Raw genomic sequence first — 21780 nt, forward strand, 5'->3', positions numbered from 1 at the left:
GGGGTAACCCCCAGGTAAAATAAAGCGGTGCGCGCTGCTTCGAAGAAATTCAGAAGAGTTTCAGTTATATCATCCGTCAAGCATTATTAAGCTTTCTTCGATAGCTATGCGCCAGCCGAGATAGAGCCATGCACAATAAAAGGGTGGCAAATCCTTTACTTGTAGCGCGATGCACTACTGGGTCGCGCCGCGCATCAAATAATTCTTCTCGCAACCACCGTATGCAGATCGGCGAGATGTTGTAGCGCAATGCACTACTGGGTCGCGCGCGCGCATCCAATAATGCCTCTCGCAACCAATGCAGATCGGCGAGATGCGAAGGATTGACATCGTGAATCAAGGCGAGATGCGAAGGATTGACATCGTGAATCAAGGCAAATCCAAAATCCCAAGTCAAGTGTCAAGCGCTCCCACTAAATCGCTCGCCCAAATTTTACGAAAATTCTCGTGGAAAGGCCCTGAAGGCATAAAAGTAATCATGAATCACGTTCGGTGTATTTTAGACGCTAATTTCGAATCACCCTCACTATGACGTTTTCGGGTGATACTCGTAAAATATTTGTTCCATACATTATATATATTATATTATATATATTCCATATTTGTCATACGTTGTATGACCCGCCGCGCGGCTCCCCCTGTATCGTCGAAACTCTATATGCACTATAGTGGAGCGACAGTGGGGGTCACCACGTGATACAAGTGACAGGCTAGTAAAACACGAATGTGATTGTATAGGGCTTGGGTTAGGGTTGTGGATAGCTTTGCGGTTGTGGTTGGGATTAAGGTTTATGTAAAACAGTTTTGTTCGGCTGCAAAACCATACAAAACAAAGTCAAGGGATAATTTTTGGGCAAGCGAATTATTACTGGGCCGCGCTCAGCCTGTCATTCCGCCTAATCTCTATTCGGATGTGTTTACGAACATGTTTATGAACATGATAGCCTGAGGTCCCCAGGTAACAATTACACTGAACCTGACCAGGACCATTGATGATGGGGTATATCATTGACAATTGAGAACACAGGAAAACGCTGGTCTATTGCTCAACAAACAGTAAAAATTTAAGAAACTAGTTGAAAATAAGAGTAATAATTTATCGGGGAAAATGTCTGAAAATGGTGCTTTGAGAGTACGCAATGGGAGTTAATTCCCAATTCCACTGCTGAGGTGTGACCACATATTTTGACATGTGCGCGGCCCAGAAGCGTGCAAGGGCTGATGAGTCGCGCATCACCACATACTACGAGTCCCTTTTGACGCCGTTCTTTCGTCAAAATATCCGGTCACACCGAGGTGACGAGAAGTTAATCAAAGTAGCATTTTCAGAGTACACACCAGGAGGGTAAGTGGTTGTTTCACTTGACTGCATAATTCAACAATTAAAGGTAAACATAATGGGGTCGTTCACATATTTCATAATCCCCCTCCCCCCTTCTTAATCAGTATTACACATAGTTAAAATTACACTAGCGTAATCATTTGGAAACCCCCCCCCCCCCCCCCTCGGCTGATTACGTAATATGTGAACGTCCCCTTATAATGGAAAATAATATACATATTTAGTTTTACAAATTGTAAGGTTTTCTGTATACAGTATACCTATCTCCCAAGATTCTTTTAATTACACTGACTGTCCCACGTAACCCTAACTAGAAAAGGAGGTGACGTCACGTGAGGAGGTGACGTCACGTGAGGAGGTGACGTCACGTGGGGATGTGACGTCACGTGACGGGTGGCACTGACACGTAGTACAAGAAAAATAAATATTTAAAAAATTATATGCAGTATCACTTAGAACATTATGTAATCTGTTGACTGTCCAGGAGCTTTCTGCTCACACTCACTGGTTTCAAGATAAACAGCGATTGCGGGCTTGTTTAATGGCTGTTTACTTGAAAACTCAGCTCAAGTCCCTGGCGAGGAAAATAGCCCGTAACTATGGTAACATGAATATCTTGATACATAAAAACACTGATCAATCAACGCAAGACACCTTGTGATAAACACCCGGAAGCCCGGCAAGTATTGTTAGTTTTAAATCAAATGTTCTACAACCTTACAAGTCACCTAACAAAAATCAATTTAATTTAGATCCACTCCGCAAGCATTCTCCACTCCATACAATATATCCATTGTCCAATCAGCATGAGGAATTGCTCATCTGTGAAGATTAGTTCAGCTAGACAAAATCACAAAAACCACGATAAGTAGCAGTGGACACGTGATTAAAAAGTGGACACGTGATTAAAATAGTGGACACGTGATTAAATAGTGGACACGTGATTAAAAAGTGGACATGTAACTCCGGGTCTCAGCCCCTTCTGGTCACCCTGCTTTAAATCAACATGTGCGATCGAAATTATAGTTATATAATTATGAATATATATGAATATTTATATAGCGACAGTCCGCTTAATTGGGTGTTAATTTATGTATTAAACATAATTTATGTAATAAACATATCATTGTTATTATCATTTGGTTAAAAATGTTTTTGTCTCTGAGTATGTATTAAGTGTGTTAGGAGGAAGGTTTTGTCGGGGGACGTATTATTTTCCGTTCATCATCATCATTTTATTCATTCTGAAGGCTTCCAGTTCCTGCGTGTATCGGACTTTGTCGTCGTCAGCCATCTTTTGGTAGGGCGCTCTCTCGGCTTCCCCCATCTTCTGCCATCTTTCCCCTGAGATTATACATACTGATTAGTTATTAAGAATACTGGTTAGTTTATAATAATGGGAACAATTCAGGTTTTTAAAAGTTAGTAAGCTCGATCCGGAGAAATTTATGGAGAAATGTTCGACATATGGGTGATAACATGGAAAATGTCGCCCTCATGGAAACTGGAAAGTGGTAATTAGATAATTAGATAATATCATAATGAATTAAATACAAATAATAATAATTTAACAAACCGAGTATTTTAGCAACAGCTCCTACTCTCAGCTCGGGGTGATCCTTGGTGATTTCGTGTCTTGTCAGGTTCGAAAAGAACATGAATCCAGTTCTGAAGTGATAGCTCAGATCAGATCAGACGCTATTCTCATTTCACACTTATTTCATTCAGACTTTTTAACAAATTTTGGACAGTCATTACTTAATATTGTAATTTTGATTTTCATTATCTTAAGAATTTATGGGGCTAAAGTCATAAATCAGCTATCAAATTTAATCATTCAGTAAGGTAATAATATAAATGACAAACCAACATAAAATTAAATAATAAACATATTACGACTTTTCCATAGTATGAGCTTAAGTTCATCTGTGCCGTCAGTGTATAAGATATTATGTAGGGGGGGGTGTCATGTCCGTCTATGTCCGCCTATGTCCTGTCCTTTTTGGATTCTATGAGACAACGGACGTGTTTTTTGGGACATTGGCGGACACGGACGGACATTGGCGGACTCGGACGGACATTGGCGGACTCGGACGGACATTGGCGGACCCGGACGGACATTGGCGGACTTGGACGGACATTGGTGGACATTAGCGGACATTGGTGGACATTAGCGGACAAACATTTTGAGGACTGAAGAGTACTGAAGAGTACTGAAGAGTACTGAGGAGGATGGCTGAGGAGGATGGCTGAGGAGGATGGCTGAGGAGGATGACTGAGAGGGAGGAGAAGGATCAGGAAGACCCAGGAGGAGGAGGAGGAGGAGGACCCAGAAGGAGGACCTAGGAGGAGGAGGAGGATAACTGAGGAGGATGACTCTTTAAATTATATGATTAAATTATATGATCTTCTCTCGACAAAGAAATCTTAATTATCGTGATGTGGCAATTTCTGGTGTCACAATTGAGAGAAAAACAGAAGCCCGTTTTTTAGGAGTTATAATAGATGATAAACTAAACTGGTCCCATCATATCTCTGCCATGAAAATGAAAATGTCCAGATACATAGGAGTCATGTACAAACTTAAAAAATATCTGCCTCTCGAAGCACGTCTTCAAATTTATCAAAGTTTTTTGCAGTCACACCTTAATTATTGCAGCCTTGTATGGGGTTTTGCTGCCAAGTCTCATATTGAATCACTTTTTGTAAAACAGAAAATGGGCCTTCGAGCAGTATTAACTGGTTTCGTCAATTACTGGTACAAGGACGGTATCCCCCCAGCAAGTACCAAGTCTGGCTTTTATTCACATAAAATATTGACAGTACACAGTATCATTGTAAAGAACGCACTCATTTTAATGCATAAATTGAAAAACTTTCCTAATCTAGTACCATTGTCTCTCAAGAAAACAATTCCCAAAAGCGCACCATTATTTAATACTAACCCGGATTCTATTCTCACTACACAATGGTCAGAAAAGTATGGTCAACACCCTTACAACAACTTGCAGTATTTTTTAAAGGTCCATTATTAACAATAAACCGATATAATGTTGCAGCAACTTCCCCGCCTAGTCTATTTAACCTGAACATTTACAAAACTTGTATAAAAACTATGCTCATCGATCAGCAAAATGAAAACATCGAAGACGAATGGCCTAACAACACACAATTTCATGTTATTTTGTATAACAGGACTAAGAAAATCAAAGCGTAACATAAACTAAAATGCCGATAATAACCTTGTCTCTACATCTTAGATTATATGCACACACTTATGCATCACTCAATAAACGTCGCATATCTCATAAATTACACTGCCAACATTGGACATTTTTTATTATCGCCGCGTATTTCAAATCAAGTTACAAATTCTACAAATTTTGAAGTGCTCAGTCTTGCTTTACTTTTTTAATCTTTACCTACTAACCATTGGAAAATAAAACTTTCAGTTATAAACCTTCCTTGCATACTTTACCGGTAGAGTCTAAATTGAATAGTTTAAGATTTCCTTTACATTTGATATTTATGCATGTGCCCCACGGGGATGAATTTCTTATTACCATTGATGTTATATATATTTTTTGAGTAAACATTGGCTGGTACCACGGGCCAGTCCCCAACAAAAAAAACTCAGGAGGAGGAGGACTCAGGAGGAGGACTGAGGAGGACTGAGAAGGAGGAGGACTGAGGAGGATGGCTGAGGAGGATGGCTGAGGAGAATGACTGAGAGGGAGGAGGAGGAGGAAGAGGAGGAAGAGGACTGAGGAGGAGGAGGAGAAGGACTGAGGAGGAGAAGGAGGACCCAGGAGGAGGAGGACCCAGGAGGAGGAAGACCCAGGAGGAGGACCCAGGAAAAGGCCCCAGGAGGAGGAGGAGGACTGGGGAGGAGGAGAACTGTTGAGGACTGATGAGGAGGACTGAGGACGAGGAGGAGGAGTAGGAGGACTGAGGAGGGGAGGAGGAAGAGGACTGGGGAGGATCAGGAAGACCCAGGAGGACCCAGGAGGAGGACCCAGGAGGAGGAGGAGGACTGAGGAGGATGGATGAGGAGGATGGCTGGGGAGGATGGCTGAGGAGGATGACTGAGGAGGATGACTGAGAGGGAGGAGGAGGAGGACTCAGGAGGAGGACTCAGGAGGAAGAGGAGGAGGAGGACTCAGGAGGAGGACTTAGGAGAAATGAGAAGGTGGACTGAGGAGAACTGAGGAGGAGGAGGAGGAGGAGGAGGAGGAGGACTGAATAGGAGGAGGAGAAGGAGGGGGACTGGGAGAGGACTGGGGAGGAGGAGGACTGATGAGAAGGATGAAGAGGAGGACCCAAGAGGAGGAGGACTGAGGACCGAGGAGGAAGAGGAGGAGGAGGACCCAGGAGGAGGAGGACTTAGGAGGATGGCTGAGGAGGATGACTGAGAGGGAAGAGGACGAGGAGGAGGAGGACTCAGGAGGAGGAGGAGGAGGAGGACTGAGGAGGACTCAGGAGGAAGAGGAGGAGGAGGACTCAGGAGGAGGACTTAGGAGAAATGAGAAGGAGGACTGAGGAGAACTGAGGAGGAGGATGAGGAGGAGGAGGAGGAGGACTGAATAGGAGGAGGAGAAGGAGGGGGACTGGGAGAGGACTGGGGAGGAGGAGGACTGATGAGAAGGATGAAGAGGAGGACCCAGGAGGAGGAGGACTGAGGACCGAGGAGGAAGAGGAGGAGGATGAAGAGGAGGAGGAGGACCCAGGAGGAGGAGGACTGAGGAGGAGGACTGAGGAGGATGGCTGAGGAGGATGACTGAGAGGGAAGAGGAGGAGGAGGAGGAGGAGGACTCAGGAGGAGGAGGAGGAGGAGGACTGAGGAGGACTGAGGAGGACTGAGAAGAAGGAGGACTGAGGAGGAGGAGGAGGAGGACTGAATAGGAGGAGGAGGATGGGGACTGGGAGAGGACTGAGGAGGAGGATGGAGGACTGAGGAGAAGGATGAGGAGGAGGACTGGGGACTGAGGAGGAAGAGGAGGAGGAGGACCCAGGAGGAGGACTTAGGAGAAATGAGAAGGAGGACTGAGGAGAACTGAGGAGGAGGAGGAGGAGGAGGAGGAGGAGGACTGAATAGGAGGAGGAGAAGGAGGGGGACTGGGAGAGGACTGGGGAGGAGGAGGACTGATGAGAAGGATGAAGAGGAGGACCCAGGAGGAGGAGGACTGAGGAGGAGGACTGAGGAGGATGGCTGAGGAGGATGACTGAGAGGGAAGAGGAGGAGGAGGAGGACTCAGGAGGAGGAGGAGGAGGAGGACAGAGGAAGACTGAGAAGAAGGAGGACTGAGGAGGAGGAGGAGGACTGAATAGGAGGAGGATGGGGACTGGGAGAGGACTGAGGAGGAGGATGGAGGACTGAGGAGAAGGATGAGGAGGAGGACTGAGGAGGACTGAGGACTGAGGAGGAAGAGGAGGAGGAGGACCCAGGAGGAGGACCCAGGAGGAGGACTCAGGAGGAGGAGGAGGACTGGGGAGGAGGAGGACTGTTGAGGACTGATGAGGAGGACTGAGGAGGAGGAGGAGGAGTAGGAGGAGGACTGAGGAGGGGAGGAGGAAGAGGACTGAGGAAGATCAGGAAGACCCAGGAGGAGGAGGAAGAGTAGGAGGAGGAAGCATCTAAATGTTATTTCCATTTTTGTCCGTTTTTGTCCATTTTTGTCCGCTCTATTTTTTGTCCGTTTTGAAAATATAGGGTACCGAACGGACAAAAAACATGATCCCCTATAACAGCAAAAATTGAACATTTTATTTAGCAATTTAGGTGTCCATTAATGTCCGCCTATGTCCGCATATGTCCGTCTATGTCCGCCTATGTCCGTCTATGTCCGCCTATGTCCGCCTATGTCCGCCTATGTCCTGTCCTTTTTGGATTCTATGAGACAAGCGGACATAGACGGACGTGACACCCCCCCCTATGTAGCATTTTAAAATTTTCGAAACTTCAAGTTAATAACAAATGTCTTAAAAAAAGTTTTCCTTTCTCAATAGTCCTTGGTTTCAGTCTGCGGTGAAGTTTCCAAGTTAAGTTTTCAAGTTAAGTTTCCAAGTTAAGTTTCCAAGTTAAGTTTCCGCGCAGTCCGTTGCTGAGCTGACTTGCTCAATGCAAGTGCAGCAGCCACTGTAGCTGCTGCTCCCTTAAAACGTGTCCTAGCTGACATTGGTAAGGAGGGAGGCGGCACTTTCTTACACTTAGTAGCCGCTACAACCATCCTCCAGACGAACTCCCGCAGTTTCTTGTCCAGGAAAAGGTAAACAGGGAGGTTATACCAGCAGCCTACAGAGACGAATCTAGCAGCAAGATGTCGTACAACCCTACCAGGAACTATTGTAGAGGTGGAGGAGACCAATATTACCGCACCGTACGGAAAGTAACAGAAAATGAAACCGCTGGTCACGAATATGGTGGTCTTGAGACGAATAGTTGGTTTGACTGAGTTGACAATAACATGGGCCAGTAGAGCGGTGTTAGTGCACATTGTAATTATACAAGGTATTATAATAATGGTCAGAGCCAGGAGGGCTTTTGGGCGGGCTGATAATTGGGCCGGGTGAAGAACGTCAACAAAATCACAGACCCCGTATTGAGCATCACCGTCCACAAACTGTATATTCAGGTGCCCAGTGACATGGAACACCATCATATAGACAGGAACCAGGATAGTAAGACTCCAGACTAACCCGGTCACAACCCCTGCTATAACTCTCTCGTTAACGTCACGTGATCTAAGAGGCATGCTGCATCTAAACAGTCTGTAGATGGAGAAACTCATGATGAGGAGGATGCTGGCAACCGCGGGGCCGTGTTTTATGTAGGAGTATAGGACACACCATGTGTGGGACATGGGCCAGTGTGCTCCATGTCCACCAATGTAGGATACAGATAGAGTCGAGGGGATAAAGAGGGCGGAGATCAGATCAACTACTGCTAAGTTCTTCATTATCGTTACACTGACCAGGTCAAGTTGAATGGCTCGTGGGTAGGTAAACATAGTGTAGAGAAGGAGAATGTTGCCCGTAATACCAAGAAGAGAGCTTGTTCCTTCCCATATCCCGTACAGAGCGAACTCAGTTATTCGTGAAGTTGAAACGTTCATTTCCTTGGCACGATCGATCAGGGTTATATTGATAACGAGTCCGAAGTATTTATGCAAATTATTAACATCACGACTTAATATAACCACACAGACAAACTGCCCGGAAAGACATAAATCAAACTGTTTAATTATTGAACGGAGTTTTAGGGCAGGTTCAAATAAATAAAACCGGAGCCGTTGGTGCCCTCTAATTCTCATTGGTCGCCGTTTATTAGACTGTCGTCCATTTATTACGGTTAATTAAACTTGCACCTGATTATAATAATGTGTAGCAGACAGTAGTGGAGGCAGTGCAGTGGAGAGGTAGCCTCCAAATAGGGGATGGAGGCACTACTATACTAGCAGTGCAGTGGAGAGGTAGCCTCCAAATAGGGGATGGAGGCACTACTAGCAGTGCAGTGAAGAGGCTGCCTCCAAATAGGGGATGGAGGCACTACTAGCAGTGCAGTGGAGAGGCTGCCTCCAAATAGGGGATGGAGGCACTACTATACTAGCAGTGCAGTGGAGAGGTAGCCTCCAAATAGGGAATGGAGGCACTACTAGCAGTGCAGTGGAGAGGCTGCCTCCAAATAGGGGATGGAGGCACTACTAGCAGTGCAGTGGAGAGGTAGCCTCCAAATAGGGGATGGAGGCACTACTAGCAGTGCAGTGGAGAGGCTGCCTCCAAATAGGGAATGGAGGCACTACTAGCAGTGCAGTGGAGAGGTAGCCTCCAAATAGGGGATGGAGGCACTACTAGCAGTGCAGTGGAGAGGCTGCCTCCAAATAGGGGATGGAGGCACTACTAGCAGTGCAGTGGAGAGGTAGCCTCCAAATAGGGGATGGAGGCACTACTAGCAGTGCAGTGGAGAGGCTGCCTCCAAATAGGGGATGGAGGCACTACTAGCAGTGCAGTGGAGAGGTAGCCTCCAAATAGGGGATGGAGGCACTACTAGCAGTGCAGTGGAGAGGTAGCCTCCAAATAGGGGATGGAGGCACTACTAGCAGTGCAGTGGAGAGGCTGCCTCCAAATAGGGGATGGAGGCACTACTAGCAGTGCAGTGGAGAGGTAGCCTCCAAATAGGGGATGGAGGCACTACTAGCAGTGCAGTGGAGAGGCAGCCTCCAAATAGGGGATGGAGGCACTACTAGCAGTGCAGTGGAGAGGTAGCCTCCAAATAGGGGATGGAGGCACTACTAGCAGTGCAGTGGAGAGGCAGCCTCCAAATAGGGGATGGAGGCACTACTAGCAGTGCAGTGGAGAGGTAGCCTCCAAATAGTGGGTGGAGGCACTACTAGCAGTGCAGTGGAGAGGCAGCCTCCAAATAGTGGATGGAGGCACTACTAGCAGTGCAGTGGAGAGGCAGCCTCCAAATAGGGGATGGAGGCACTACTAGCAGTGCAGTGGAGAGGTAGCCTCCAAATAGTGGGTGGAGGCACTACTAGCAGTGCAGTGGAGAGGCAGCCTCCAAATAGTGGATGGAGGCACTACTAGCAGTGCAGTGGAGAGGCAGCCTCCAAATAGGGGATGGAGGCACTACTAGCAGTGCAGTGGAGAGGTAGCCTCCAAATAGGGGATGGAGGCACTACTAGCAGTGCAGTGGAGAGGCAGCCTCCAAATAGGGGATGGAGGCACTACTAGCAGTGCAGTGGAGAGGTAGCCTCCAAATAGTGGGTGGAGGCACTACTAGCAGTGCAGTGGAGAGGCAGCCTCCAAATAGTGGATGGAGGCACTACTAGCAGTGCAGTGGAGAGGCAGCCTCCAAATAGTGGATGGAGGCACTACTAGCAGTGCAGTGGAGAGGCAGCCTCCAAATAGGGGATGGAGGCACTACTAGCAGTGCAGTGGAGAGGTAGCCTCCAAATAGGGGATGGAGGCACTACTAGCAGTGCAGTGGAGAGGCAGCCTCCAAATAGGGGATGGAGGCACTACTAGCAGTGCAGTGGAGAGGTAGCCTCCAAATAGTGGGTGGAGGCACTACTAGCAGTGCAGTGGAGAGGCAGCCTCCAAATAGTGGATGGAGGCACTACTAGCAGTGCAGTGGAGAGGCAGCCTCCAAATAGGGGATGGAGGCACTACTAGCAGTGCAGTGGAGAGGTAGCCTCCAAATAGGGGATGGAGGCACTACTAGCAGTGCAGTGGAGAGGTAGCCTCCAAATAGTGGATGGAGGCACTACTAGCAGTGCAGTGGAGAGGTAGCCTCCAAATAGGGGATGGAGGCACTATTAGCAGTGCAGTGGAGAGGTAGCCTCCAAATAGGGGATGGAGGCACTACTAGCAGTGCAGTGGAGAGGTAGCCTCCAAATAGGGGATGGAGGCACTACTAGCAGTGCAGTGGAGAGGCTGCCTCCAAATAGGGGATGGAGGCACTACTATACTAGCAGTGCAGTGGAGAGGCTGCCTCCAAATAGGGAATGGAGGCACTACTAGCAGTGCAGTGGAGAGGCTGCCTCCAAATAGGGGATGGAGGCACTACTAGCAGTGCAGTGGAGAGGTAGCCTCCAAATAGTGGATGGAGGCACTATTAGCAGTGCAGTGGAGAGGTAGCCTCCAAATAGGGGATGGAGGCACTACTAGCAGTGCAGTGGAGAGGCTGCCTCCAAATAGGGGATGGAGGCACTACTAGCAGTGCAGTGGAGAGGCTGCCTCCAAATAGGGAATGGAGGCACTACTAGCAGTGCAGTGGAGAGGCTGCCTCCAAATAGGGGATGGAGGCACTACTAGCAGTGCAGTGGAGAGGCTGCCTCCAAATAGGGGATGGAGGCACTATTAGCAGTGCAGTGGAGAGGTAGCCTCCAAATAGGGGATGGAGGCACTATTAGCAGTGCAGTGGAGAGGCTGCCTCCAAATAGGGGATGGAGGCACTACTAGCAGTGCAGTGGAGAGGCTGCCTCCAAATAGGGGATGGAGGCACTACTATACTAGCAGTGCAGTGGAGAGGCTGCCTCCAAATAGGGGATGGAGGCACTATTAGCAGTGCAGTGGAGAGGCTGCCTCCAAATAGGGGATGGAGGCACTACTAGCAGTGCAGTGGAGAGGTAGCCTCCAAATAGTGGATGGAGGCACTACTAGCAGTACAGTGGAGAGGTAGCCTCCAAATAGGGAATGGAGGCACTACTAGCAGTGCAGTGGAGAGGTAGCCTCCAAATAGGGGATGGAGGCACTACTAGCAGTGCAGTGGAGAGGTAGCCTCCAAATAGGGAATGGAGGCACTACTAGCAGTGCAGTGGAGAGGTAGCCTCCAAATAGGGAATGGAGGCACTACTAGCAGTGCAGTGGAGAGGCTGCCTCCAAATAGGGGATGGAGGCACTACTAGCAGTGCAGTGGAGAGGTAGCCTCCAAATAGGGGATGGAGGCACTACTAGCAGTGCAGTGGAGAGGCTGCCTCCAAATAGGGGATGGAGGCACTATTAGCAGTGCAGTGGAGAGGCTGCCTCCAAATAGGGGATGGAGGCACTACTAGCAGTGCAGTGGAGAGGCTGCCTCCAAATAGGGGATGGAGGCACTACTAGCAGTGCAGTGGAGAGGCTGCCTCCAAATAGGGGATGGAGGCACTACTAGCAGTGCAGTGGAGAGGCTGCCTCCAAATAGGGGATGGAGGCACTACTAGCAGTGCAGTGGAGAGGTAGCCTCCAAATAGGAGGTCACGAAATCCTCTCCGAACCTCCACGTGGTGTGGCCTGGTTGGCACTAACGGGTGGTGTGCTCTCTTGTTGAGTACAAAGGTTGGGCCTTGCCAACTCAAAGTTCCCATAGGAATCAGGAAGTCAACACTAACAGCTACCAAGCACCAGGAAATTTCTCTTTCAGATATCAGGTTACAAGATAGTACACACACAATTGACGATACATTAGACACAGATACCTAGCTCTAAGAGCTACTAAATCACCAGGAAATTCTCTTTCAGCTTTCAGGTCCCATCGAAGTCACCCACCACAGAGCTAGGGATTCCAATTCGCTCATCCTGACTACAAGGACACACTGATAATGAGTAGTCCTGGCACTTCTCCCTCCAGTAACCACTTTTCAGGTCTTTTCAGTTAAGACAGCTAATGCGTAAGGGCTGACACACGCTAGACACAGGCTCGTGATAAGACAGAATTAGGGATTTAAACTCTGACTACGAGGACACACTGATAGCGAGAATTCCTGGCACTTCTTCCTCCAGTAACCACTTTTCAGGGGACCGGGTTAGCTTTGCCACACTCTTCATTGAAGTGTGACTGGACGCTCTACAATCATCTAGTAGCAGCAGAGTTTGACTGACACCCTTACTGGTTCTATTCAGTTTCTACAGCAGAAGATCTCAACACTCGAAAACAGTTCATCTCGGACATCCTGCAGAGCTGCTTTTTCACAGCCTGCCCCATTACACGGGGAACCCTTAGATCTACAGTACCCTGGTGGCGAGCATAGCTCACTAAAGCATAGTGGACCTCTTTAGTTCTGAGACGCAAAGCTAACCGGATCAGGAATAAACATCAATGCAATGCTTAGGGGATGCAAATAGAACATACAATGTTTATCGAATGCATTACTCAATCTTTTGATTCATTTTTTTAGCTCGACGTTACATGGTAACATTTCAGGACTGACATTCCTCCTTCAGGTTAATTGAGGAAATCATACCCGCTATTTGCGTTATACATGGCAAGTATCTGGACTTATGATAACTTAGGATCTCCATCAATCATAAATTCCTCTCAGATTCCCAGGCTGCATTTATAGCGCTTAACAGCACCAGTTTTAACTCCAGGTTCGTTCTGAACATCTCAGACCAACTCACTAGGTATTCACATCGAGTAGGACTTGGTTCCAGGACATTAAGGAGTATACGGTAAAGAACTAGCGGAAGAATTCGCAAGGGACGATCAATCCAACAACATCCCCATAGGACCAGAACCCTTCCTCCCAAATAGGCCACACTCAGTGACAAAGGAACATTCCACTTATGATGTTCCTCCACAAATTAAATACAGGAACTTTTATTTTTCTGGAACTCACATCAGATGGCTAACATGGTCGCTTTCAGAATAGGTCACAGCCCACTAGTTTATTTTCAGAACGTGGCAAACAACGTCAACTTCAAGACGCAAGATTGCGAACACTTTTCAGGAGAAGCAGCAACATCCCAGCACCTCCTCTACAAGTGCATCCAGATCATGACGTTCAGAATGAGGATAATTGGTAAACTCTACCTTAACAACAGTAAACTACATCATATCTTCAAATTTGTGGAACAGTCGACAAGACTGGATAGGGAAAACCCTTTTGGGTAACCTCCTTGGATTCTTCACCAGGAACTTTCGCTAAATCCCATACTAGGAACTCAACCTAGGCCCATCTCCGCATAGAGACATATCTCCCAGGCTTTGACCTTGCTCGGAAGTCCCTTGTCTACCCGCAGAAGTACTACAACGGAAGTGGGTTTGCTCTGAGACAGGTAGTGACAGCTTCAAGACTCCAGGGGTCTGTTGCATTGATATTTATTATTTTATGATTTCGTATATACTTTGGGAGTCCTGGCGTGCAGCTAGCAGGAGTTGCATTCTGTGGGCACGGTGAGAAGGCCTCCATCTTAACGTAAGAGGCCAGAAACCGTTGACCAGAACAGAGAGAGAGAGAGCCTCCAAATAGGGGATGGAGGCACTATAAGCAGTGCAGTGGAGAGGCAGCCTCCAAATAGGAGATGGATGTAACTCTGCATTTCCTAATTAGATGACACAGATTTGTGCATGTTAAACCGGAGAAAGGCTTCATAAGTTGGAGACTTGATTTTAACAGCAGGCTAGAGATGTGCCAAATTCTTGCATGTTATTTTATTCAACATAAGCTTCCTACTCTGCTATGTGCGCACCAAATGAAATTAGTGACTATTGACTAAAGCTTTATAAATGCTATTAGAAATTGAGAACAGCAAGTAATGTTGACTAGACAAATCGGCAATTGTTTTATCTTCCATCCTCAGACAACTCAAATAATTTTACCGTATATTCGTAGTTAAAATAAGTATTTGCATGTCCCTGACCATATCCAAAGGCCGAGAAAGTATAATGTTCGGTAAAATGAGGGCTCGGAAAAGGTAGCACTAAGGGCGTTGAAACATATCAGTTTTTAAAGAGTAAAGACCACATTGAAAATTGGACAGTAATTATATTCTCAAAGTAAATTTGTTTACGGTGTGAAGACACATTAAATCCCCATTACAATGGCGTATCTGTGCAGTAACTCTTTTAATTGAAAATTGTAACAGTAACTGTCGATGGAATTACAACTGCACTGACACAATGCCTGCTGGCTGTTGAGGGAAATGTTTGGATTTATATCCGGGAAGCTATTTAGATTTTAGAAGGGATGATATTCTTAAGTTAGTTCTTAGGGCCAACATTTTTGAAGCAGCAGTCGAGGATAAAGGAATGTTCTGGTATAAAGCAATTAAATTAGTGATAAGATGATGAAAGATTTCAGTTTGTTTTCTAATAATAACCTCATACCTTTCTGTGTATTTGAATAGTAATTGACTAATATTACCAGCTTTATCTCCACACCTTGGTTACAATATATCATATGGTATTTTACTACTAGACTGGAACATCCAATAAAGTACAAAGGACTAAATGATCTTTACCTAAACCTCCTCAGTTTCTGAATAAGTATTATATCGCGAGATACGGAATATTGAAAAACTTACGTAGCACGTTTTGGTTCACCGGGCTCCTTGACTCTTTTCCTCTTCTTCTTTTTACCGTTAGCAAATTCAGGAGCAGGCACATATCTGGACATTTCATCTTCAAATCTTACACCGTCTTTTTCAGCCTCCAATACGTAAGGAATCTTCTTGTCGTCTGTCAAGGCTCCCCATGTTGCGCTTAGGTTCGTCATAAATACTGAAACGGAAAGTCACGTTATAAATTATCTGATTATGATATCAACCAGTCAGTTTAAGCAGTGATCAAAGGGGCTAAAAGCTTTTAGAGTTATTACACAAAGATCATAGAGTATGCTAGACCAATGCGCGCCGCGCACTTTACATCACGGTAACTGCTTTAATGATGTGCTTTCATTAACAAAATTTCCAAATTTCTACAAAGTACACAGTTACTACAACTTTAAAATGCTGTTTTTTACGACGCGCGGCATGGGACACACATTGTAAATGGCGGGCGAAACAACGCAGGTCAAGCAAAGAACAAACAAGCTGGGATTTATTATGTTGCAGTTATGGTATACTTATCGAATACCTATCTTAACTGGGAATAAAAGATTTTACTGCCTTAAAAAACAAAAGAAGATTTCTGGAATTTTCCTAGGACAAACCTCCGAGGTCAACTTTAGTCTCTGGATTCAGTCTCTTGAATTCCATCATTTGTTCGCTCCTGAAAACATCGAAGGCAGACTTTTTCTTCTTAGGCTTGTTAGGATCCTTCATAGGTTTGGCGGTTCGTTGAGGGGGAACATACGGGTAATAGCCTGAGGCGACGGAAGCCATCGCTAAAAAGAAACTTGGTTATTGAAATCTTACTTTATTAAACCAAACTTAGGATACAGCAGAGAGGACAATTATAAAGAAAAACATCGCAATAATATCAACCGTAAATTATTGATTATGAAAATACACAAAAACTGAAGAAATGATTAATTTCTCAATAAGAGGTTCATTATAGCTTGAGGGAGGGGGGGGGGGGGGGCCAACGCCCTAAAAGGCCCTAAAAAGCCCTGATTTCTAGGGCCCTTTTTAGATTTTCGATGCGCCTAAGGCCTTTTAGGGCCCTAGAATTAACTTCAGTTTTATCAAGTCTAATATATGCCAGATACTTTAATGATATTAACGAAACTAATTTCACTGTAAATATCAAATATTGCTATGTTTTATATTGTATATCACTAGATAGGGGGGGGGGGGGGGGGGGGGGGGGGGGGGGGGGGGGGGGGGGGGGGGGGGGGGGGGGGGGGGGGGGGGGGGGGGGGGGGGGGGGGGGGGGGGGGGGGGGGCAACGCCCCAAAAGGCCCCGATTTCTAGGGCCCTTTTCGGATTTTCAATGCGTCTAGGGCCTTTTAGGGCGTTGGCCCCCCCCCCCCCCCCCCCAGCTTACATAATTTAACATTTATAATACACTTTGTACAGTACCTAATATTATATACATCTTAAAAACTTGTGACCAACACTATCATTCGACCGGAAACGCCGATTTTAACAGATATCTGAAATATAAACATTGAACTTAAGTGTTTTACCATAAAATAACTGAATAAACTTAAATACTTAGATAACATATTTTCATGGTTGTCGGGCTGCCTGTTCCTCCATTGCTGCCATAACTCGCTGATCTATAATTGTAAAACCTCCCAGTTTCACGGAAAGTTCCTCCAATGGCAGATTTTTAGCCCACGCCACGAAATCTTCTTCGTCAATTACTGAAGTTCCTGAGGTAAATTTAAACATTTCATTGTCACATTTAGTAATGTCAAGCAAGGAATGTTTATGTTATGAATATAATCTAATAATGTCTTCTTACTGTCTTGCATATAAAAACATGCAAATTTTTAGATTCTTAAATTCATTAGTATTTGATGATTACTTGCGCAAGCATATAGTTTAACAGCGACAGCAAGTGGTCTAAAGTTTATGAATGATTGACTCATACGGAGAGAAATATGATTGGAAAAGTGCCAATATTATCACAAAAGAATAATGTGGATCAAAGAAAAGGCTAGTAATCTCCATAACAATTAAACAACCAAGCCAACTATGTTAGATCGGATTAGGAACATTTCTGTGTGTGCGAATATAAACAAGAGGCCTATTTACATACAACATGAGAAAATGGAGAGTTGAGCGTGAACAATCACTTTCAGTTCTAGTTCCTTGTTAAAACGTATTGCAACACAGTTCACTGAACAAACAAACAAACAAACAAAAAAGTTAGAACAATCAACTACTCTTAACAAGTTATTGGCAGACATTTGATTTCTAACCTAAACAAGCGAGGGAAGCAGGCATTTGATTTCTCACCTAAACAAGCGAGGGAGGCAGGCATTTGATTTCTCACCTAAACAAGCGAGGGAAGCAGGCATTTGATTTCTCACCTAAACAAGCGAGGGAAGCAGGCATTTGATTTCTCACCTAAACAAGCGAGGGAGGCAGGCATTTGATTTCTCACCTAAACAAGCGAGGGAAGCAGGCATTTGATTTCTCACCTAAACAAGCGAGGGAGGCAGGCATTTGATTTCTAACCTAAACAATCGAGGGAAGCAGGCATTTGATTTCTCACCTAAACAGTAAACAAGCGAGGGAAGCAGGCATTTGATTTCTCACCTAAACAAGCGAGGGAGGCAGGCATTTGATTTCTTACCTAAACAAGCGGTTATTGGCAGGCATTTGATTTCTAACCTAAACAAGCGGTTATTGGCAGGCATTTGATTTCTAACCTAAACAAGCGAGGGAAGCAGGCATTTGATTTCTTACCTAAACAAGCGAGGGAAGCAGGCATTTGATTTCTCACCTAAACAAGCGAGGGAAGCAGGCATTTGATTTCTTACCTAAACAAGCGAGGGAAGCAGGCATTTGATTTCTTACCTAAACAAGCGAGGGAAGCAGGCATTTGATTTCTTACCTAAACAAGCAGTTATTGGCAGGCATTTGATTTCTTACCTAAACAAGCGAGGGAGGCAGGCATTTGAGCGGCTATCATTCTGATCTGATCTAAATCCTCAGTGTCAGGTCGGACGGCTCTTATAACCTCGGTTACTGTCTCAGCGGTCAGTGGATCTCCATTATTCAGTATCTGGAATAGAGTCTGCAGTCTCTCTTCCATAGTCATAGTTTGCCAAATGTACAGGATTCGACAGAAATCTGTGAAACTGAAATTTTAAACCATTACATTGTTGAATATTTTAAATACCGCAAGGTTGAGTATTTCATTAGCCACGGGTTACACTAGTATATTATATAATATGCATATGACTCAAGTCTAGTGTGGGAGGGAAAGAGCTGTGACATTTCCCGTTTCCAAATTATAATACCCAAACAGTCCAAAATAAACATGACAGCAGATAAGGCGGTGTACCTGATTTCACCGTCTGCCGTGGTCGGAATGCTATCAATAACTCGATACATGATAACATCACCTTCATACTCCGCACGCAACCGATCTACTGACAAAATACCGTCCTCGTCACAGCCCATCTCGCTCCATCTCTGCCACTGTCAGGTGGTTGATAAGGTGGTTATAATGTGGTTACTTCACACTGATTTAAGGAACTGTAACATCATTATGGGTCACAGCAAACAATCATAATTTTCTAAGAAACTTACAAACAAACACAATAGCGAACTGCAAAGATCACCACTGATCGACTAGACAACATAATCTCCAATAACATCACCTTCATACTCCGCACGCAATTCAACAACACTTACCTCTCTCAGCACAGCTACAAAAGACAGTTTGCTCTGGCGACTTATTTCAGCGATGCTCTCCTTGGGGTAGTGTATCTTAATTAGGGCCTCACCTTTCTGCGAGGATGCACCCGCTCCCATCTACTTTCTCGTCTACTTTATCATCTACATTATCTAGCTAGAACATGGGATACGGTTACTAAATGCTGGTATTCTATCATTACTTAATCATAAAGACATCACCGACAAACATTTAACAATAAAATCATGATTTGAGATGTCGGGAAAACACCTCCAAAGCAATAAAAACCTCGCTAGTACTTCCTTTACAACTCTACTATAATGTAATGAAATAACACGTCCGTATAACACACACTAACAACAACCCAGCTGTAAATGTGACAGTATTAGCCGGGGTTGAAGTCGTGTGGAAGTTAAGTCACTGAGAGAGCCCAGCTGTAAGTAAACGTGCGGTGTTAGATGTGATGTCACGTGACATGAAATTACACGTGACATGTAGTAAACGTGTACTCTAGTCTTGTTGCAGGGAGTTGTGGTAACTTGTGTGGTATCTTCTGATATCTGTGTTATATGCGGGAGTAATATGGGGGGGGGGGGGGGGGGGTAACCCGTAACAGGCAGAGGTATTATAACGTCTGTAGTACAGTTTGTAAGCTCAGAGCTACCTCCTTATCGGTCCTTATGCCGGTCCATAATTTTAACATTTTCTAATTCTGATATTGGAATTCATCTCCATTAACCTCGGATAAATAAAGCCATACTTTACCAAGTTTAGAAATTAGTTTAAAGTAATCTGTATACACGGTATAGAACGTGTGCTATAAATTTACCTGACTTACTTTAAGTAACACGTTACAATGAGAATTAAGGGACTAATCGAGCTACTGTATCCAACAAGTACAAAACGTTTGCGGAGGGAAACGTGTGCGGAGGGTACACCGCTCATTAACCGCAGCACAGATAAAGTAGGGAAAATTACCGTCCATCGTTCTCAGATGAAAGGATTTACAAAGCTGGCGACAAAAGAGAGAGCCAGAGAGAGAGAGAGAGTGCTAGATGTAGGGGGAGAAGTAAGCTGCCGAAGTTTACACACATGCTACTGTGCTACATAATACATTACCACTGCAGAGGGGGGGGGGGGGGGGGGGGGGGTGATACTACATTACAGTGGCTGTGGTAGGTTCAAATTTCAAGCCACCAGGTTCCACCTCTCACTTATTATTTCCCTCTCTCCAGCTCCCTCTAGCTCTCTCCAGCTCTATTTGTCTGGGGAGGAATGGAATGGTCTAGAAGTAAATACTAGCACATCACGTGTGCTCCATGTGAAGGGTGCAGGCGTGTTAGAGAGGAAATGGGTTGAACAATATAACAAATATCACCTTTAACTTAGTTTGTTAAAATTTATACCACTTTAAAAGGTTAAAAAGTCTCGTTCACACTTTCTCATACATAATAATTGGTAAATCAAGTAAGGTCTCAACTCTCACAACAGTTATCAATAATCCTATGCTATGCGGAATCAACCTCAACATTGTCAGTATAACAGACACTCTCAATAAATACTACCAGTCTACGAAGATAATATAAACGGTAAAATTACTCACTTTTTGTGTTAAATGCTTACATTATCTCTGAAGCCAAATTGACTGTAAGTATATTATATAGTATGAATTGAATTAGAAGCCTGCCATATTGACCTAGCTATAATGGCCTGGTAGATATAATCGTTAGTAATACAATCAGTGAGACAATAGTAGTTGAGGGTATTAGACTAACTGAGGGTATCAGAGAGAGACTGAGAGAGAGAGAAGGTATCAGATTGTATTACAGGAGAGGAAGAATTAACATAATTAACTGTAGATTTACTAAAAGAAGGAAATACAAAGGAATACAAAAACTTAAAATCTAACGCAATGCTTATGAAAGAATAACATGTATAATATGAGGTGATTAAAGAATGTATAATAATGTAATAATATATAATAATAATAATAAAGAATTACATAAATCACGAGACTGTAGTGTTTAATGCGAGCTGAAATGGGCGCTACTCTTCCGACAAATTACTTTACAACACTACTGAGACTCCAATACTATAACATTACACCACAATTATTATATTTAATGTATCAAGGTAGCAGTTAAAGATGAAATCAGGCTACTATAAATGTTAAATCATCTCTCAAAGTACGGAGGAGACAAATGTAACGTTAAATTTAAAACACGTTATTTAGCAGCAGTTACAACAAAATATTACACTCTAACAAAGCAGCCTGGAGAGAGAGAGAGAGAGAGAGAGAGAGAGAGAGAGAGAGAGAGAGAGAGAGAGAGAGAGAGAGAGAGAGAGAGAGAGAGAGAGAGAGAGAGAGAGAGAGAGAGAGAGAGAGAGTATATCGAATATCACTAAAAGATTACATCACGCCTCACGTCCCCAGCTTTAAACACACCACTCACCAGATACAGTGTTACAGTGTTACTGTTACAGTGTTACTGTTCCAGTGTTACTGTTACAGTGTTACTGTTACAGTGTTACTGTTACAGTGTTACTGTACAGTGTTACTGTTACAATGTTACTGTTACAGTGTTACTGTTACAGTGTAGGTGGAGATTACTAGGGTATCAGGGATTAAACCTCGTTATGTACCCACATGTATAGAACACTACAGAGACAACTGATAAAAAGTGTACACAAAGGTAAGGGACTATTGCGGACAGCTACCAGTTACAAAGTGTACAAAAACTGATGAGATATATCCTGCACAGCCATATACACGCACACTGCGAACAGAGAGGGCAGTAAACGCATGACACTCAGAGCTACAGAGAGAGAATATTATATGTGTATATTACAAGGCACATCAGCTCACTGAGTGAGCCAGAGAGAGAGCCAGAGAGAGAGAGCTTTTAAATGCTAGCTGTGCTCG

The 21780-nt window shown here is 44.7% G+C and overlaps 2 protein-coding genes across 2 annotated transcripts; both read right to left on the minus strand.

Moving 5' to 3' along the window:
- Nucleotides 1–1040: 1040 nt before the first annotated feature.
- LOC134818814 (high mobility group-T protein-like) lies at nt 1041–15927 on the minus strand. The gene is made up of 4 exons (XM_063828472.1): nt 15754–15927; nt 15128–15323; nt 2919–3010; nt 1041–2686 (listed from the first exon to the last, which is right to left on the minus strand). The coding sequence occupies exons 1-4, from the start codon at nt 15923–15925 to the stop codon at nt 2553–2555; spliced, it is 594 nt and encodes a 197-aa protein (XP_063684542.1). The 5' UTR covers nt 15926–15927; the 3' UTR covers nt 1041–2552.
- A 601-nt stretch (nt 15928–16528) lies between these two features.
- On the minus strand, nt 16529–19009 carry LOC134818539 (uncharacterized). Its single transcript, XM_063828155.1, has 4 exons — nt 18857–19009; nt 18504–18640; nt 18089–18297; nt 16529–16860 (listed from the first exon to the last, which is right to left on the minus strand). The coding sequence occupies exons 1-4, from the start codon at nt 18974–18976 to the stop codon at nt 16715–16717; spliced, it is 612 nt and encodes a 203-aa protein (XP_063684225.1). The 5' UTR covers nt 18977–19009; the 3' UTR covers nt 16529–16714.
- Between the last annotated feature and the right edge of the window lie 2771 nt (nt 19010–21780).

Source organism: Bolinopsis microptera, chromosome 7 (assembly GCF_026151205.1).
Source record: "Bolinopsis microptera isolate Bmic1 chromosome 7, MBARI_Bmic_1.0, whole genome shotgun sequence".
Classification (NCBI taxonomy): Eukaryota; Metazoa; Ctenophora; class Tentaculata; order Lobata; family Bolinopsidae; genus Bolinopsis; species Bolinopsis microptera.